The sequence below is a fragment of the Loxodonta africana genome, chromosome 2, assembly GCF_030014295.1.
Source record: "Loxodonta africana isolate mLoxAfr1 chromosome 2, mLoxAfr1.hap2, whole genome shotgun sequence".
Lineage (NCBI taxonomy): Eukaryota > Metazoa > Chordata > Mammalia > Proboscidea > Elephantidae > Loxodonta > Loxodonta africana.
In genome coordinates this window covers 124056132-124077367 of record NC_087343.1, presented here as the reverse complement: position 1 = coordinate 124077367, position 21236 = coordinate 124056132, and the positions used below count along the sequence as shown (strand labels likewise).

The 21236-nt window shown below is 37.1% G+C and overlaps 1 protein-coding gene across 3 annotated transcripts in view; it reads right to left on the bottom strand.

Annotated features, from left to right (window-relative positions):
* Positions 1-2025: 2025 nt before the first annotated feature.
* Positions 2026-21236, bottom strand: part of ZCCHC10 (zinc finger CCHC-type containing 10) — a 29912-nt gene continuing 10701 nt past the window's right edge. For 2 of the 3 annotated variants that reach the window (XM_023548190.2, XM_023548193.2), the window contains exons 3-5: positions 12247-12408; positions 6993-7034; positions 2032-6332 (exon numbers count right to left, since the gene is read on the bottom strand). In XM_023548190.2, the coding sequence (XP_023403958.1) occupies positions 6065-6332; positions 6993-7034; positions 12247-12408 (472 nt within the window). In that variant the 3' untranslated portion in view covers positions 2032-6064. Of the gene's footprint in view, positions 6333-6992; positions 7035-12246; positions 12409-21236 lie in introns of all 3 variants that reach the window. The other variant, XM_010589936.3, reaches the window with a different exon arrangement.

Below are 21236 nucleotides of genomic sequence, written 5' to 3'. Positions count from 1 at the left end.
ATGTATTATCTGTGTATATATTACTCTGAAGTTTATTCCCTTTTAGTTTATAAATCTAAACTTTTTATTTTGAAAAGTAACAAAAACATATTTTAAAAAATAGAATTCTCTTTATGGAAAAGTTTTTAACTACAAATTCAATTTATTTAATAAATAAAAGGCTATTCAGGTTATCAGTTATTCTTGAGTGAGCTTTAGCAGTTTGTCTTTCAAGGGATTTGCCATTTCATCTAATTTATTGAAAGAGTGAAGTTGCTCATGCTATTAATATTATCTTTTTAATATCTTAAATCTGAAGTGATGTCTCCTCTCTCATTCCTGATACTGATTTGTGTTTTCTCTTTTTCATCCTGAGCCGTCTGGCTAGAGGTTTATCAATTTTATTGATCTCCTAGAACCAGCTTTTGGATTCATTGACTTTCTTCATTATTTTTCTGTTTTCTCTTTCATCAGCTATTGTTCTGACCTGTATTATTTTCTTCTTCTTACTTTCAGTTTTACTTGCTCTTCTTTTTCTAGTTTGTTAAGGTACAAGATGAGGTCAATACTGTCAACAGTACAAATACTGTCAACATTGTAGGTTTAATTAATTTCTTCATTATTCTGTGTAATGTATATATATATATACACACACACACATATGTACATATACGTATGTATATAAGGCGTTCTAGTGGCATAATACTTAAGAGCTCCGCTGCTAACTGAAGGGTTGCACCCAGCAGCGGTTCTGTGGGAGAAATGACCTGGTGTTCTGCTCTTGTAAAAATTTCAGCCTAGGAAACCCTATAGGCAGCTCTGCTCTATCCTATATGGTTGAAATTGGCTGGACAGCACACAACGATAATATGTATGTATGTATACATACATACATATATCCTGAAGGACTTTTACATTAGTATTTCCAGACCCAAAAGAAAGGAGATACAATTTCAGACAAGCTGGGTCTAGAATCTGATCACAGACCATTTGATTCTTGGTCGTGGTATGGGGCTTGGCTCCTTGTTATAGTTAAACCAAAAACAACCCATTGCCGTTGAGTCAATTCTGACTCACAGCGGCCCTATAGGACAGAGTAGAACTGCCCCATATGGTTTCTAAGGAGCAGTGGTGGATTCAAACTGCCCACCTTTTGGTTAGCACCCGAGCCCTTAACCACTGAGCTCCGGGGTTTTTGTATAAACCAAAACCCAGTGCCGTCGAGTCAATTCCAACTCATAGCGACCCTATAGGACAGCGTAGAACTGCCCCATAGAGCTGCCAAGGAGTGCCTGGTGGACGCGAACTGCTGACCCTTTGGTTAGCAGCCATAGCACTTAAACACTATGTCACCGGGGTTTCCAAACAAACCCATTGCTCTCGAGCCAATTCCAACTCATAGCAACCCTATAGGACAGGGTAGAACTGCGCCATAGAGTTTCCAAGGGAGCGCCTGGTGGATTCGAACTGCTGACCTTTTGGTTAGCAGCTGTAGCTCTTAACCACTCTGCCACCAGTGTTGGTCTTTGTATACTACTATTTAAATAGTAGGAGTTCTATAAATGTTTGTGGTTAATACTGATTACCTTGAATAGCAGGCACAAGTACCCCTAGGGGTACACAATGACTGTTCAAGAGTATCATCAGTTTCCAGGTCCTCAGGTTCCACTGTACCCTCTACTAAAATTGATCTGAGAATGAACCTGCAGCCAGTATCATATTGGCTTTCCTTTCTTCCCCTTTCTGATCCTTCCTTCCTCTTTACTATATATACACCTCTAAATCTTATTATGGCACAATTTTCCCAGGGTGTAAAAACATGCAGCACAGGAAAACAATCTGGCAGTTCCTGAAGAAGTTGAACACAGAACTACTATACCAAAACCAAACCCGTTGCAATCTAGTCAATTCCGATTCATAGCGACCCTATGACCCAACAATTCTATTCTTAGGTCATTCTTAGGTATACACCCAAAAAACCTGAAAGCAACAATGCAAACAACAGCCAAAAGGTGAAAATAACCGAAATGTCTAACTGATGAATGAATAAGCCAATGTGGTACATACATACGGTGCACACTCAGCCATAAAGAGGAATGAAGTCCTAATGCGTGACACAAGGTGGATGAATCCTGAAACCATTATACTGAGTGAAATAAGTCAGTCACAAAAGGACAAATACTGTATGAATATCACTTATATGAAATAAGAAAAAAATACAGAATTCAAAAGTAATTAGTGGTTACTAGGGTCCTATAGGGTCGCTTTGAGTCAGGATCAACTTGATGGCACTGGGTAGGGACAGGAAAGGGGTTTTTTTCTTAGGGTGCATTGAAGATATGTTAATGGTGGTGGAATAATCTGGGAAAAAAGCGAAAATGCTTGCACAACTTGAATAATTCAGTCAATGTCACTGAAGTACATGTGGAAACTGCTGAAATACCATGTGTTGTGTGTATGCTACAATAAAAAATGGAAAAAAAACATGCAGGAGAGCATACAAAAGTATAGTTTGAAATATTGCTTTTGGCCAACCTCTTTTAATTAAAGCACCACAATCCAAGGTATGGCTTCTGTATTTTATTTTTCTGTCAAGGGCACAGTCTAATGTCAGAAAATATATATTTGGCCTATGTTTTGAACTTAGATATATTGGAAAGTTGGGGAAGGGAGGTAGTAAAGACAATTTTGTGTGTATTTGCTCATAAGGAACAGTCCTGTGAAAGAAAAGGAAGCTGAGGTGAAAATGTTGAAGGTAGCGGTACTTTATTTCTTCCAGCTAATTGCAAGGCTTTATGCCTTATCTACCTTAGCATCATCATTCAAAAGACAGCATTTCTAAGCATCATTCTCCAACAAAAGGAACCAGGGCTTCTGGGAGAAGTAGTTGGTTCCAAGGCTGCAGCAAGAGGAACACAAGATGAGCCTGAAACATTTTGTAGTCCCAGAAAGTAAGGAAATACTCAAAACAAGATGGGGGCTGTTTAAACAGCATGGGAGCCAACCTGAAGGAGCTCTCCTAATAGCCAAAGCTGGGACAATTTGAGCAACAAGATGATCATCCAACCAAAAAAGCCAGTGTCGTTGAGTCGATCCCAACTCATAGCGACCCTATAGGACAGAGTAGAACTGCCCCATAGAGTTTCCAAGGAGCACCTGGCGGATTTGAACTGCCGACAATATTGGGTTTTAACCCACAGAATAAAATAAATATTCGTGAATCTATATTATAAAAAATCAGATAAATGGGAGAGAGGACAGCTTTTCCTTACAACAGAATTCCAATTAATAAATGTAGAAGAAAAATTAAAAAATCTCCAAATACCACAGTAGTAACTATTACAGACAAGATCCACTGATCCACTAAATTTGAGTTTGAGGAGAAACAATTTGTGTGGTCTCAAAGCATCTCCCCAAGATATTAACTAAAAAGGGAAAGACAGTAACTTCACAGTGGAGAAATCTAACAGAAACCATTGTCTCTCAATGATCAAGGTCAGTATCTTCACTAAGACATATCGGTATTATGAATCCTCATATGATGCACTGAGGATACTTCATTTCTGTGATATTCTTTTCAAAAAGTATAACCTCTGCTCAACCATGAGAAAACATCAGACAAACCCAAACTGAGAGACATTAGACAAAATAACTCACCAATATTCTTCTAAAGTGACAAGGGCACGAAAGACAAGGAAAATTGAGGGACTGGTAGAAACTTTAGAAAACTAAGAAGTAACAACTTAATTATAGGATTCTCCTACATGGAGATTCTCCTCTCCTGGAATAGAAAAAGGACATTAGTGAGAAAACTGGTATAATTCAAATAGGACTTTGGTTTATTACCAGTATTGTATCAAGTGTTAATTTCTTGGTTCTGATCGTTGTACTACAGTTAATGTAAGATAGTAACATCTGGGGAAGCTAGGTGAGGTATACATGGAAATTCTCTGCACTATTTTTGTAACTTTTTCATGCATCTACAGTTAGTTCAGAATAAAACATTAGAAGAAAAATAAAACTCTCAATATGAAAAAAAAGGCATGTTAAAAAGTTATCCACTGTGAAGCATGCCGTTTCTATACTTTTTCCCATTTTCAATGCTAGTTTGTGGCCTACTGCCATATTTTGATTCTAGGGCAAAACTGCCATACTGTACAGTGATACTAATAAAATGTTTGTGGAATGAAAACCTAAGAGCTAGTGACTCCTTTTGACACAGCTGTAGTTAAAAAATAATACATTTGCCGGGGATTCCTCTTCCAGAGTTCTGCTTTTAGGCAGCATGGGGAGAAACTCTTTGGAAGTTCCTATCAACTCTGTTTTACTGGCGGAAATGTGCGACTAGGTAAGAAAAGGTTCCTGCCCTTTGTATTCCTAGACACATCTTGTAATGGGTTGTAATAATTTGAAATTATAATTTGCTTAAATGCCATGACTTTCAAGGAATAAGAACTGGCACTAAATAAAATGGCAAAGGAATAGCAGAAACTTAATTTGTGAGCACAAACCGTGAATTGTGTTAAACTGCAAGTGTTGCAAACTACGTATACGTATCTTTTTCTCTTTCCAGTTCTTTAACTGGTAAAATTACTCTTACAGAGGCAAAAAATACTATAAAATGTGCTTGATTAGTAATTTATTAAATTTACCGTCAATTAATACATTCTGTATGGAGCCTTTCAAATGTTTTGAAAGTTTATTTACAATCACTGAAAACAGATGGTTCTGTAGAACGGACAAGTAAGTACAGGCTCCTTAAACTCACTATATATATATTTCAACATTTAAATAGAAGCTCATTTTCTTCAAAAGTAATTTTCCACTACTCTCTCATAAAAATATAAAAAAGACTTAATAGTCATTGTTTTCACTATATAGAATCCCAACCAAGACTTTTGTACAAATATCTCTTTCAAAAAAGCTCAAAAGACATCACAGAACAATGTGACATTAAACCAAATCATCTCATCACAACAACAGAGGATTTTACTTTCAAGAAATAATGTGCAGTGTTTTGTTTCTAACCTTTCATGCTAGATTTCAACTGTGTATAGGCTATGTAAACATAGCAGATTCATCTGAGTCATTCATATTTATGTAGTAGACAGTCATATGTGACCCCATATAAACAGTCATATAGTAATTGTAAAAATGGCAAAAGGCAATCTTTATGAAAGTTTAAAAAAATCTTTTTCATAAATGGCAACCAACATTGCCCTAATTTTCTGTAAAAAAAAAATTCTCTCTCTTCTTCCTACCTTCTTTTTCCCTTTGAATGGTACCTGTGATAGTAGTATGTTACTCCAGAAAGATATTTATATCACTTTTAGCCTTTTACATGGCTATTTTCTTTTCTGATTTACTGGATTTATCAAAAGGCACCAAGATTAGACTTCAAAGTAATTTCAGATCTTTTTTCCTTTTTAGGTTCCTCTAGAATGATTTTCATCAGAAAAGTGCAACTCTAAGAACTTAAGGAACCAGATAACAATGAACTATATAACACAACAACTTGATTTGTACCATTCAAAAGGTGTAAATATATTAACAGGTTCCTTGAATTTTTCATTTAGAACAAGAATTCAGAAAAAATTTTTGAACATAAACATAAAAATAGAGCACATTTATTAACAGTAGGAAAACTCATATAGCAAATATTATTAAATCTTACATAATACCACATAGCCAAAAGCATTAGAAATTCACTGCCAGATACTCTGATGCATAATCCTGAAAATGGACACATACCATTAACATATAATAAAGTATGGCATTTAATTCACAGGGAAAAAAGATAGGTTACATCACAAAAACAGACTTACTGGATTTCAGCTTTGATTAAATTTTAGAGATACATTTTAAAAATAAAAAAGCAAAACAAAACTCCTTAAAATAAAGAAGTCTTCACGTATGTAATTCATAATTAATGATATTTATGCTCTCATAATGTAAAACATTCAGAAACTTCTGAACCCTAGAAATTTTGACCAGTTAATCTATTTGGTCTTAACATAGTCTAAATTCTCTTTTGAGAAGTACATTAATGTCTTCAGTTCTTCAGTCCAATGTGGATGAAGCGACTCTACTTCTTTTTCTTCTTCTTTGGCGGCTCATCCTCAGAGCTGCTATCTGTGCTGGTGCTGCTGCTACTGGAGGAGCTGGAATCTGAGTCTGAATCAGACGAGGAGGAAGAGCTTGTAGAGGAGGCTGAAGATGACGAGCTGGAGGAGCTGTCATCAGTGTCACTATCCTCTGAGGAGGATGAGGTAGAGGTCTCTTCACTCTCTGATGAAGAATCACTGGCTGAACTGTCACTGCTGTTGCTACTGGAACTGGTTACACTCTTAGACCTATAAGGCAAGGAACAGTTAGGTGCATGGAAAGCTGCCACTTCATAGAATGTTTAAAAGCAATTTCATTTATCTATCTATCTACACATACATAAACACTGAAGCTTTGCTAGCATGCTACTCCTATTATTTGATGCTTTGAGAACTGTCTTATTGTTGTAAACCCTTCTCCCCTTTACAAGGTCTTTTTCTTACTTCAGCAATTTAACTCTCTTAGAAGCAGTTCAAGGTAAGTATACCTACTATATTATGTTCCAGAGTGAATAACGTCAAAATAAAATCGCATCGTAACAACTGGGTTTATTTAGACTTCATGTAAACTGGTAAATCTTTATTTTAACTACTTCAGACCAGACGTAGCTGGCCAACAATTTCTTACCACTCTAATAACATTTCCTATTCTAAGCCAAAAGAAGACAATTGTTTACTATTTCTAGCTATACAGGCTCTGGAAGGTTGGTGAAAAAGGAGAAATGGAGGCAATAAATTCCTCACAGAAAATAAGAGGAACATACCAGAAACACAATGGTACTCTCATTAATCGCTAACAATTGACCTCAGATCCAAATCTCATGACTATTATTTTAAAATCACTCTTCCTAATCCCTCCAACTATGCTATTACATATTATCTACATAAGACTTCTAAAGCCACACATACCTTTTTTTCTTGGTCTTTCTTTCTATATTAGTTTCTGCAATGCTGATGAACAAAAAGGGGGAAAGTTCCTGTTAACAGAGTGATTATACACAGCTCAGACAAACCCTTCTGCTATTCCCAAAACTGTTTCACATTGGAGAAGCACTTTGGCTTTTATAACATGTGCTTAATAAAAAAAAAAAATTTTTTTTTTTTTTTACATGTGCTTAGGGTACAGTATTTCTCATTATAACCAAGTAGAAAGTTTCCTATTGTAGGGTGCTTAGGGTACAGTATTTCTCATTACAACCAAGTAGAAAGTTTCCTATTGTAGGCTGAATACGGTAAATGCAGCCAAATTTACCAGCACTTAAGCAAGACAGATTTTATTACCTGTACCTTAAAAGCAGTTATATTAAGTGGTCAACAATTACTTTAAAACAAAGATGAGAATGTAAGGGAGCAGGGAAACTAGATTAAGGGAAATACAATAACCAGAACGAAAATAATGAGAATGTTCATATATTGTGAAGAATGTAACCAATGTCACCAAACAACTTTTGTAGACTGTTGAATGGGAACCTAATCCGCTGTGTAAACCCTTCACCAAAAACACATCATTTAAAAAAAAAAAAAGCCAGTTACGTTAGTCGTTGACTAAACGCACCAATTTGACTTTCTTTTAGTTTACAACTTAGTTTGACACGCCTAAATCAACTACTTACTGAACAATATATAATAAAGCAAACAAGGGCAGAATGTGAGCTTCCAGAGTCAAATTATAAATGGCCACTTCGTATACAAAGAGAAGCCTTTTAATTTAAAATAATCATTTCTTTTTCTGCATGTCCCCCAAATGTTCAGTTCTTTACTGTTTAAAACCAGAAACTTAATACCTCAAAACTGTGTACCCTCACATTATAAAGAACAAAGTCTAGTGATTTTTGAATGAAATATACAAATGGCTTGCTACTATACTTCTGCCAAACAACATGTATACGAAATCAGGTTTGCAAATTACCGAATTACTTCTCTCGTCATAGCACTGTCTTGTAAATCTAATATTTCTATTTTCTGCACTTTTCTACATTTCCTCTCATTCCTTTTTCCTGAGTTTTCAAACATAAATATGTACTTATGTAAAGTTGCCTTACACAGTGGAATTATTTATTGAATCATTTATTAATTCAGACCACAAGAATTCCATGTTCTGGATGAATGTGGAAGGGCCTTACACTGAGTGAAATAAGTCAATCAAAAGGACAAATATTGTATGAGACCACTACTATAAATACTTATGAGAAGGTTTACATACAAAAAGAAACAATCTTTGATGGTTATGAGGGAAGTGAGGGGTGGGGATGGAAAAACACTTAATAGAAAAGTGGAAACTTTGGTGAAGGGAAAGACAGTACACAATACTTGGGAAGCCAACACAACCTGTACAAGGCAAGGCCGTGATAGCTCCACAGATGCATCCGAACTCCCTGAGGAACTGAAATTGCTGGGTTGAGGGCTGTGGGGACCGTGATCTGTGGGAATATCTAGCTCAACTGGCATAACATAATTTATAAAGAATATGTTCTACCTTCTACATTGGTGAGTAGCATCCGGGATCTTAAAAGCCTGTGAGAGGCCATCTAGGATACTCCACTGGTCTCACCCTTTCGGGAGCAAGAAAGGATGAAGTAAACTAAAGATACAAGGGAAAGATTAGTCCAAAGGACTAATGGAGCACATCTACCACTGCCTCCACCGGACTGAGTCCAGTACAACGAGATGGTGCCCGGCTACCACCACTGACTGCTCTGACAGGGATCACAATAGAGAGTCCTGGACAGACCTAAAGAAAAATGTAGAACAAAATTCTAACTCAAAAACAAAGACCAGACTTGCTGGCCTGACAGAGACTGGAGACACCCTGAGAGTATGGCCCCCGACACCGTTTCAGCTCAGTAATGAGGTCACTCCCGAGGTTTACCCTTCAGCCAAAGACTCAACAGGTCCACGGAACAAAACAAGACTAAAGGGGCGCACCAGCCCTGGGGCAGAGACTGGAAAGCAGGAGGGGACAGGAAAGCGGGTAATATGGAACCCAGGGTTGAGAAGGGAGAGTGTTGACATGTTGTGGGGTTGTTAACCAACGTCACAGAACAACGTGTGTACTAACTGTTCGAGGAGAAACTAGTTTGTCTTGTAAACCTTCATCTAAAATACAACTTAAAAAAAATTCCACGTCACCAAAACTCATACATAGCAATCGTTCTAACACTGAACCGAAATCAGCAGCCTTTATTTAATCTCACAGTCGTATGCATTTTTAACACCAAGATACTTGTGTGACACAATTAATGTAGAAAAACAAAAATAAATGTTGAAATGAAATTATTCTTTCTCTCATATTTTATTCTTTATGATTGTGGTCTCCAAACATTTTTTGCTTATGTGCCTAATAAAAAATTTTGAAAAACGGTTTCTCCCCTCCTACATTTTTTATTTTAAGTTTTAATATTTGCAAAGGCAAATTATATATACTCATATTACATATATTGTTATTTTTAAGAGAAAATTGCTATTTCCTTCTTGTAAATGTATCCAGTGGAAACTAAAGACCCTAATAATGTGATACCTGCCATCATCCCCTTTAGTAATATATAAGCCTGTTTAACAGTCGGTAATTTTACATCATCCTTTTTCTTCTCTGAACTTGTATTGTTATTCTATTTTCCATATTGAACATTTTCTAATATATTTTTATGCCTGAAAATTTTAGCGATCACTTAAGCTTTTCCACAATAAAAATATACACAACTTGAAATTGTATTAATTTCCTGTGATCATAGGCTTTAAAGGTGTTTAAAATTCTGAACTGAGTAACGGATACAATTATTATTGGAATACAATTGATTAAAAAAATGTAAAAGCATGTTATAAATTTAGTAACTGTTATAAAGAAAAAAACTATTGGAAATATATCTCTTAATGGCATGTTTTTTCTTTCTGAGTTTATGTACCCATGGATAAATATTGCTAGAATGTGACAGGGTTCAGCATCAATTTTATTAATATTTTTTAATTTTTGTAGATTTAGCATTAAGCAACCTTGTTAATCTAAATAAGTATATGAGAACAGAAAGAGTTTTATTACAATAATGTCACTCAATTCTTTGAACTATTATGTTATATTCCAGAAGTAATTATCGATGATTAAAATATATTTTTAAACTGAGAACTCAATTAGGTCCTCCTTTGATTTTATTAGGAAAAAACTTACTAAAAAACATGTTCCCAATAATTATGGCCATTCACTTTCTCAATACAAACACACTTTTTATATTGTGAAAAATCATCTAGGTTTTTACACACGAGGACAACACACCGAGGTAAGATTAGACATAAGTGAGAGGTATGCCTTTCTTTTGTGAAATTAGAAAAAAGCTATGGGAAAGAGGAAATGGAAAATGAGGACCAACAGGCAAGTTCTTATGTAGACTTATTTTTTTGACATTTCATATGAATGTTGGTAGTCTAGAAATTGATTACCTATCCATTCTGCATAACCTTTGAAGAGGCATGTCCAAAAACTGAAGATCGTTGCCTTAAAGCCCAGATGTTTACGACACTATTATTACAGCTAACAGTCCTTATGAAGATGAAGATGCTACTTCTTCTAATCTGTAGCACTAAGTAGATCCAAGACCTTCACACTTCAGTTTCTCTAAAACACGTTGCCTTACTCATTTCATAGGAATTTAAAAAGGCTTTATTCAAAGGACATAAAAGGGTAAATAATATTCTAGTCTCCTTCTAGAAGTATTATTATCAATTATTATTTTTTATTCTTATTATTTATTGTGCTTTAAGTGAAAGTTTACAAATCAAGTCAGTCTCTCATAAAAAACTTATACACACCTTGCTATGTATTCCTAGCTGCTTTCCCACTGAGACAGCACACTCCTCCTCTCTACCCTGTATTCCCCATGTCCATTCAACCAGCTCCTGTCCCCCACGCCTTCTCATGTTTCCTCCAGACAAGGGCCACCCAGATAGTCTCATGTGTCTACTTGAACCAAGAAGCTCACTACTCACCAGAATCATTTTCTGTCTTATAGTCCAGTCCAATCCCTGTCTGAAGAGTTGGCTTCAGGAATGGTTCCAGTCTTGGGCTAACGAAGGGTCCGGGGACCATGATCTCCAGCATCCTTCTAGTCTCGGTCAGATCATTATGTCTGGCCTTTTTACGAGAATTTGAGATCTGCATCCCACTGTTCTCCTGCTCCATCAGGGATTCTCTGTTATGTTCCCTGTCAAGGCAGTCATCGGTGGTAGCCGGGCACCATCCAGGTATTTCATTCTCAGGTTGATGTAGTATCTGGTTTATATGGCCCTTTCTGTCTCTTGGGCCCATCTTTACCTTATTTTACGTCTTTGGTGTTCTTCATTCTCCTTTGCTCCAGGTGGGTTGAGACCAACTGATGCATCTTAGATGACCACTTGCTAGCATTTAAGACCCCAGATGCCACTCACCAAAGTGGGATGCAGAACGTTTTTTTAATACATTTTGTTATGACAATTGACCTAGATGTCCCCTGAAACCACAGTTCCCAAGTCCCCATCCCTGCTGCTCTGGCCTTCAAAGCGCTTGGTTGTATTCAAGAAACTTCTTTACTTTGGTTTAGTCCAGCTGTGCTGACCTCTCCTGTATTGTGTGTTACCTTTCCCTTCACCTAAAATAGTTCTTATCTACTATCTAATTAGTGAATACCCTTCTCCCTCCCTCCTGTCATCATTTATATATCCAAATAAAAATACTATTTCTTTCTTTTCCAAGCATGAATAATGGCACTTATCATATATACTGTTCTCTACCTTGCTTTTATACTTAACGTGTCCTGGAGCACTTTCTACATCAGCTCATATAATCTACTTATGGGATTCTGTTGTCATTTCACTGGCAGTTGAAGCAGAAGTCAAATGATTAAGAGCATGGACTGTGGAGACAGGCTGACTAGTTTAAATCTAACTTTTTCGCTTATTAGTTACGTGACACTGAGCAAGTTACTCAACCTCTCTGTGAACAAAGGTTTCTTCATATGTAAAATGGCGATAATAACAGTATTGACCTTAATGGTATAGATGTGAAGCTTGCACTCATTAAACAGGGAGTACTAGAATTTAAATCTGGACAATCACCATGAGAAATTTAGTCCCTTAGTAAGTCCTATTAACATAAACAAGAAAATAATATTCCTTTGGATACCACACGTAAACTTACCTTTGTTGTAATAATAACCTGTTTTCTTTTTCTTTTAAAGCTTTTTTTAGTTCTGCTGTTCTTGAAGGCCTGTGTAGGTATTTTCTTTTTCCTGTGCATTCATAAGTCCAATGTCCAAATTCTAAACATTTCTGACATCTTACGTGTTGCTTATTGGCTTCCCTATAGAGCAAAAAATAGAATACAAAGCTTAAGTTTTGACTTGTGACATTATCCACCCTGAAAAGCATAAACGATACAATATATAAGATCATGTTTATTTTTAAGGTCTAAAGCTCCATAAAATGTATTAGGACACTAATATGGTTAGGTTATCAACAGTGTGGACCTTGCCCTGAGGGAGCAGGAGAGCAGTGGGATGCAGACCTCAAATTCTCATAAAAAGACCAGACTTCATGGTCTGGCTGAGACTAGGACCTGGGAGGTCATGGTCCCCAGACCTTCTGTTAGCCCAAGGCAGGAACCATTCCCAAAGCCAACTCTTCAGACAGGGATTGGACTGGGCTATGGGATAGAAAATGATACTGGTGAGGAGTGAGCTTCTTGGATCAAGTAGACATATGGGGCTATGTGGGCACCTCCTGTCTGGATGGGAGATGAGAGGGCAGAGGGGGTCAGAAGCCGGCCAAATGGACACAAAAATAGAGAGTGGAAAGGAGTATGTTGTCTCATTAGGGAGAGAGCAACTATGAGTATATAGCAAGGTGTATATAAATTTTTGTATGAGAGACTGATGATTTGTAAACTTTCCCTTAAAGCACATTAAAAAAATAAAAAAAAAGAGTGCGGACCTTGGAGTCAGATAGAATTAACCGTAAATTCTGGCTCCTCAATTTCATTCTAGTATTGGCAGCCTAGGTAATTCAGACCAACCCTTTGGCTCAGAACCAGAAAAGTGGGTCAAAATATTTTTAAAAATCTGCTGAGGCATCAGAGAAATTGCAAGGGGTAAAGAATAACCAAGCTAAGATATAGAAGATCAAAATCCAGTGTGGCCAGTCCTGCATTTAAGTCAGCTTTTGTCCTGGGGATATTTGCCCATCTAAAGAGACTAAGCATCACTTATTACAAGCTAAGGAGACAAATTTTTGTATCCAGAATTAGTAACTCCAGAAGGCGTACCCTAGGAATAAACCAAACCTTACAGGGACTGCATCAGCTTCTAGTCATCTAGGAAACCAAGAAAAATTGTGATCATTGAAATTAAGATACAGCAAGGGAAGAAAAATATGTGAAAGAATTGGAAAGGAAGAAATAAAACTGTCATTTCTCACTGATGATATTCGGAAATCCAAAAGAATCTACAGATAAAATATTTTGAAATCATTAGAATTAGTGAGTTTGAAAAGATTTTAGATCGGGGTCAACAAACTTCTTTTATGAAAAGGCCCAGATGGTAAATATTTTAAGTTCTGTAGACGAAGAAGCCAACTGAGGCTACTATGTATGTACTTTACATGACAAGAGAGTGTATTAACCGTGACAAAAGAGTGTATTAACCGTTCGTACCACCCAAAGTACTTAAATTGACTCAAACAGAAATAGAAACTCCCAACAGATGCATAACAAGAAATTAAACCAGTCATTAAAAACCTCCCAACAAAGAGAAGGCCTAGGTCACATGGCTTCACTGGGAAATTCTACCAAAGATTTAAAGAAGAATTGACATCAATTCTTCTTAAACTCTTTCAAAAAATAGAAGAGGGATACCATCTAACTCATTACACGAGGCCAGTATTACTCTGATATCAATGCCTGATAAAGACACCATAAGAAAACTATAGATTAGTATGCCTTATACTAGAGTACAGATGCAATGATACCAAGGCCAGATAAAGACATCATAAGAAAACTACAAACGAGTATCCCTTATACTGAGTAGAGATGCAAAAATCCTCAACAAAATATGAGCAAACCGAATCCAACAACATATTAAAAGGATTACACACCATGATCAAGTGGGATTTATCCCAGGAATCTAAGACTGGCTCAATAAAATCAATAAAAATCAACGTATAAAACCAAAAATCAAACCAAACCCACTGCTATCGAATTGATTCCGACTCATAGTGGCCCTGCAGGATGGAGCAAAACTGCCGAACAGGGTTTCCAAGTTGTGGCTGGTGGATTTGAACTGCTGGCCTTTTGGTTAGCAGCCAAGGTCTTAACTACTGTGCCATAAGGGTCCTAATGTACAGAACATTACAGTAATTAATAGGACAAAAAAAAAGAACCACATGACTATCTCAATTGGTACAGAAAAAGATTTGACAAAATCCAACACCCTTTCATGATAAAAACACTGAACAAACTGAAGTAGGAGGAAAATTCCTGAACATGATAAAAAGGCATTTATATTAATATCATACTCAGTAGTGAAAGACTGAAAGCTTCCCCCTAAGATTAGGAACAAGACAAAGATGCCTGCTTTCATCACTGCTATTTAGCACTGTACTGGAAGTTCTAGTCAGAGCAATTAGACAAAGAAAGAAAGAAAGAAAAAGTATTCAAACTGGGAAGAAGTAAAACTATTTGTATTGATAAATGACATGATTACATAGAAAATCCCAAAGAATTCGTAAGAAAGCTACTAGAACTAATAAATGAAGTTAGCAAAGCCACAGGGTACAATATCAACGCACAAAAAATCTGTTGTGTTTCTTACCAATGATCAATTACCTGAAAAAATATTAAGAAAAAAAATTCCATTTACGACTGCATCTAAAAGGATAAAATAATTAGGAATGAATTTAATCAGGGAGGGGAAAGACTAGTTCACTGAAAATACAAAACATTGCTCAAAGAAATTAAAGAAGACTTAAATAAAAGGAAAGAAATTTCATGCTCATGGAGTGGAAGACTTAATGTATCAATACTACCCAAAGAGATTTATAGATTCAATGTAATCCCTATCAAAATTCTAACAGGCTTTTTTGGGAAAAATACAAATGTCAGTTCTCAAATTCATATGGAATGGCACAGGGCCCTGAACAGCCAAAACAATCTTGAAAAAGAACAAAGAGGACTTGAACTTCCTGATTTCAACACATTCTATAAAGCTCTAAGTAATCAAAATAGTGTGGTACTAGTATGAGGGTAGTCATATAGACCAATGGAATAGAATTGATAGTCCAGAAATAAACTCCATACATCCATGGTCAGCTGATTTTTGACAAAGGTACCAGGACAATTCAATGGGAAAAGAATAGTCTCTTCAACAAATGGTACTGGGACAACTGGATCTCCACATGACAAAGAATGAAATCGGACCCATACCTCCTACCATATATGAAAACTAATTCAAAATGGATCGATGACCTAAAAATAAGAATTAAAACCATAAAACTCCCTGAAGAAAACATATGGGTAACGCTTCAAGACGTAGGTTTTGACAATGCATTCTTAGATATAACACCAAAAGCATGAGCAACAAAAGTCAAAATAGATAAACTGGACTTCATCAAAAAGTTTTGGTGCATCAAAGGACTTCGCCAACAAAGTGATGAGACAATCTACGGAATGGTATAAAATATTTGGGAACCAAATATCTGCTAAGGGTTTAATATCTAGAATATATAAAGAACTGCTACAACTCAACAACAAAAAGACAAACAACCGAAGCAACAAAGGTACCCATCAACAGATGAATGGATAAATAAATTACGGTATATTCACACAATGGAATGCTATGCATCGATAAAGAACAGTAAGGAATCTGTGAAACATTTCATAATATGGAGGAACCTGGAAGGCATTATGCTGAGTGAAATTAAAAAAAAAAAATTAGTTGCAAAATGACAAATATTATATAAGACTACTATTATAAGAACTCCAGAAACAGTTTAAACTGAGAAGAAAACATTCTTTTGTGGTTACGAGAATAGGGGGGGTGGGAAGGTGAGGGGGGGATTCACTAATTAGTTGGAAGATAAGAACTACTTTAGGTGAAGGGAAAGACAACACACAATATAGGGGAGGTCAGCACAATTGGACTAAACTAAAAGCAAAGAAGTTTCCTGAATAAACTGAATGCTTCGAAGGCCAGTGCAGCAGGGGCAGGGGTCTGGGGACCATGATTTCAGAGGACATCTAAGTCAATTGGGATAATAAAATCTATTAAGAAAACATTCTGCATTCCACTTTGAAGAGTGGTGTCTGGGGTCTTAAACGCTAGCAAGCAGCCATCTAAGATGCATCAATTGGTCTCAACCCACCTGGATCAAAGGAGAATGAAGAACACCAAAGACACAAGGTAATCATGAGCCCAAGAGACAGAGAGGGCCACATGAACCAGAGACTACGTTATCCTGAGACCAGAAGAACTAGATGGTGCCTGGCTACAACCAATGACTGCCCTGACAGGGAACACAACAGAGGACCCCTGAGGGAGCAGAAGAACAGTGGGATGCAGACCCCAAATTCTCATAAAAAGACCGGACTTAATGGTCTGACTGAGACTGGAAGGACCCCGGTAGTCATAGTCCCCAGACCTTCTGTTGCCCCAGGACAGGAACCATTCCCAAAGCTAACTCTTCAGACATGGATTGGACTGGACAATGGGTTGGAGAAGGATGCTGATGAGGAGTGGCATCTCCTGCCTGGAGCGGAGATGAGTGGGTAGAGGGGGTTAGAAGCGGGCGAAATGGACATGAAAAAAGAGAGTGGAGGGAGAGAGCAGGCTGTCTCGTTAGGGGGAGAGTAAATGGGAGTATCTAGCAAGGTGTATGTAAGTTTTCATGTGAGAGACTGACTTGATTTGTAAACTTTCACTTAAAGCACAAGTTATTAAAAATAAAAAGACAAAAAGTCCAGTGAAAAAATGCGTAAAGGACTTGAAAAGACATTTACCCAAAGGCATACAAATGGTCAATAAGCATATGAAAAGATGCTCAATGTCACTAGTCATTAGGGAAACACTACTAAAAACCACAATGAGATACTACTTCACACCCACTGTTCTTGTCAGGTGCTGTCCAGTCAGTTGACTCATAATGACCCTATGCACAAGAGAACGAAACGGTGCCCGATCCTGCGCTATCCTCACAATCGTTGTTATCCTTGAGTCCACTGCTGCAGCTACTGTGTCAATCCATCTCATTAGGGTCTTCTTCTTTTTTGCCTGACTCTCTATTTCACCAAGCATGATGTCCTTCTTCAGGGACTGATCCCTCCTGATAATATGTCCAAAATATATGAGATGAAGTCTCGCCATTCTTGCTCCTAAGGAACATTCTGGCTGTACTCCTATGGCAGATTTGTTCATTCTTTTGGCAGTCCATTGTATATTCAATATCCTTCACCAAGAACATAATTAAAAGGTATTGATTCTTCTTAGGTCCTTTTTATTCATTGCCCAGCTTTCACATACATACAAGGCAACTGAAAACACCATGGCTTGGGTCAGGCCCACCTTAGGTTTCAAGGTGACATTTTTGCTTTTTAACACTTCAAAGAGGTCTTTTGCAGCAGATTTGTTCAATGTAATGCCTCATTTGATTTCCTGATTGCTGCTTCTGTGGGTGCTGATTGTGAGTCCAAGTAAAATGAAATCCTTGACAACTTCAACCTTTTCTTCGTTTATCATGATACTGTTTATTGGTTCAGTTGTGCGGATTTTTGTTTTCTGTATGTTGAGGTGTAATCCATGCTAAAGGCTGTAGTCTTTGATCTTCATCAGTAAGTGCTTCAAGTCCTCTTCACTTTCAGCGAGCAAGGTTGTTTCATCTGTGTAACACAGGTTGTTAATGAGTCTTCCTCCAATCCTAAAGCTGTGGTACAGTTTCGCAGGTTATTTGCTCAGCATACAGACAGTTCTGGAATTCCCGTTCTTTGCAATGCTATCCACAATATTGTTAGAATGCCTCTGCACAGTCAATAACAAGTAAACATCTTTCTGATATTCTCTGCTTTCAGCCAGGATCCATCTGACATAGCAATGACATCCCTCCTTCCACATCCTCTTCTGAATCTGGCTTGAATTTCTGGCAGTTCCTTGTCTATGTATTGCTGTGTGATGGTTAAGACTGAATGTCAACTTGGCTGGGGCATAATTCTCGGTGTTTATATGTGATCATTCAAGGGCCCTGCTCTCTGACCTGCTGATCTTGGGTTCGCCAGCGCTACAGCTACGTGTATCAAGAGAAGCCTCTACCCTGATCCACAGATTTGGGACGTTCCAGCCTCTACAATCGTGTGAGCTGTTGCCTTGATATAAATCTCTACATATATTTATATGCTTTACTGGTTTTGCTTCTCTAGAGAACCCAGCCCAAGACATGCTACAACTGCTTTTGAATGATTTTCAGCAAAATTTTACTTGCGTGTGATATTAATGATACTGTTTGATAATGTCCGCATTCGGTTGGATCACCTGTCTTTGAAATAGGCATAAATATGAATCTCTTCCAGTCAGTTGGCCAGGTAGCTGTCTTCCAAATTTCTTGGCATAGACAAGTGACCACTTCCAGTACTGCATCTGTTTGTTGAAAAAACTCAGTTGGTATTCCATCAATTCCTGGAGCCTTCTTTTTTGCCAGTGTCGTCAGAGCAGCTTGGAAATTCTTCCTTCAGTATCATCAGTTCTTGATCATATGCTACCTCCTGAAGTGACTGAACGTACACCAGTTCTTTTTGTACAGTGGCTCCGTGTATTCCTTCCATCTTCTTTTGATGATTCCTGCATTGTTCAATATTTTGTCCACAGAATCCCTTGCTATCACAACTAAAGGCTTGACGTTAAAGCGATCGGAAGAAACGATGACGTAAAAGAGCTGAACAGAAGATTTCAAAGGCCAGCTAGAGAAGACAAAGTAAAGGATCATCACACCCACTAGAATGGCTATTATCAGAAAGACAGAAAATAACCAGTGTTGGTAAGAATGTGGGAATGTAAAATGGTACAGACACTGTGGAAAACAGTTTGGCAGTACCTCAGAAAGAAATACCACATGACCTAGCAATTCCACTCTTAGTTATATAACCAAGGAACTTGAAAAGGGGCTCAAAGACATACTTGTACACCAGTGTTCACTGCAGCATTATTCACAATAGCCCAAAGGTAGAAAGGGTTCATCAAAAGATCACTGGATAAACAAAATGTGGTATATACACACAATGAATATTATGTACCCATAAAGAAAAATGAAGTTCTGATACATACTACGTCATGGATGGATTCTGAAAACATATGCTGAGTGACATAAGTCAGACACAAAAGGACAAATACTGTATGACCCCACTTAATGAAATACTTCGAGTAAGCAACTGTGTAGAGACAAAAGTTTATCAGTGGTTTCAAGGGGCTGGGGGTAACAGGAAATGGTGGAGTTATTACTTAAGAGGTACTAAGTTTCTGTTTACCAAAAAAACCAAATCAAACCCGTTGCCACTGAGCCAGTTCCAACTCGTAGAGACTCTACAGGACAGAGTGTAACTGCCCCACAGGGTTTCCAAGGAAAGGCTGGTGGATTAGAACTGTCAACCTTTTGGTTAGCAGCCAAGCTTTTAACCACTGTGCCACCAGGGCTCCGAGTTTCTGTTCACAGTGATGAGAAACATTCCAAAATGGACAGTGGTGATGGTTGCACAATACAGTGACTGTAATAAATGTCACTAAATTGTACTCTTAAAGATGGCTAAACTGGAAAAGGCTTTATCACAATTAAAAAAAAAAGAAAAACTAATGCTCCAGGTAATGAATCAAGACTACTTAGGTAGATATAGTATTAAAAGATAATAAAGTGACCTTTTTCTTTGCCTAGTAATAGTTCTTAAGTTTCTCTAAACAACTGTCAGAAACGTGAGTGTAACTTCAGAGCTTATCTGACTATGTAATACCCAGGAAAAATTCTGAGGACTGCTGACATTTTTTCAATGATACTCTATGGATGAGCTCTGGTGGCACAGTAGTTAAGAACTCAGCTGCCAGCCAAAAGGTCAGCAGTTCAAATCTACCAGCCACTCCTTGGAAACCCTGTCGGACAGTTCTACTCTGTTCTATAGTGTTGTTATGAGTCAGAATCAACTCGACGACAACGGGCCGGTTTTGGTTTATGGACTTAATATTAGCTTTTCGGGGGAAAAAAAAAGCACTACTAACATTTAATATACACACAATTGTTAATACACATCCCAATTTTGGAAATATTTATAATTTTGAAGAACTGTGTAATCATGACTCTCATATAAATTAGAAATGACCATATGTCAAAATTTTATTTTAATCAGTAATTAATGAAGGAACCATCAGCCAAGTACTTACCCATTGTGCCACTAGGCTACAGTAAGATGTTGCAACTGATTCAAAGGTAAATTTAAATAGCACATATATGAGTAATCAAGAACGCTGAATTTATAAATAGTTGAAAACTAGCCAATATCCACAGGGAAATAATAAATTTCATTCAATTTTTATGGTCAAGAATCCTCCACAACACTACCAGCTTCCTACAGCTTAAGAGTTGTAAAATAGCTCAGAGAAAATGAAAGGCGCAGGCCCTCAGAGGGTCACACAGACAGGAAGGGTGAACTAGATAGGACAACCCAGAAATCGTTTCAAAGCCCTTCACCATTTTTCCTGACAATGAAAATACGAGGTAGAGTGAGGTGGCTCATAACTTAGAAAGTACTTTTTATTTTTCCAAATCAGAGGTTGTTTTCCAAATATTAAGAAATTCATAACCTGGGATCCCAGCCATTAAAATTATTATGGAATTTTCCATCAGCTATTACAGTGTTTTTTTGTTTTTATAAATTGAACATTCACGCATATCTAAAGTCCAACTGTGATTAACATCTTTTATGATGTATTTCTAAACACTAATAAATCACTCCAAAAACACTGATCTTCCAGCTGCTGAATTAGACAGGCTCGCCGTAAGTTAGAATCAGCTCAGAGGCAATGGCTTTGGTTTTTTACAATCAAAATAAGATTAGCATTTCTTTCCACCCAAAAGGATAGCCTATTCAAATATTATATATTCTAAGGCTTA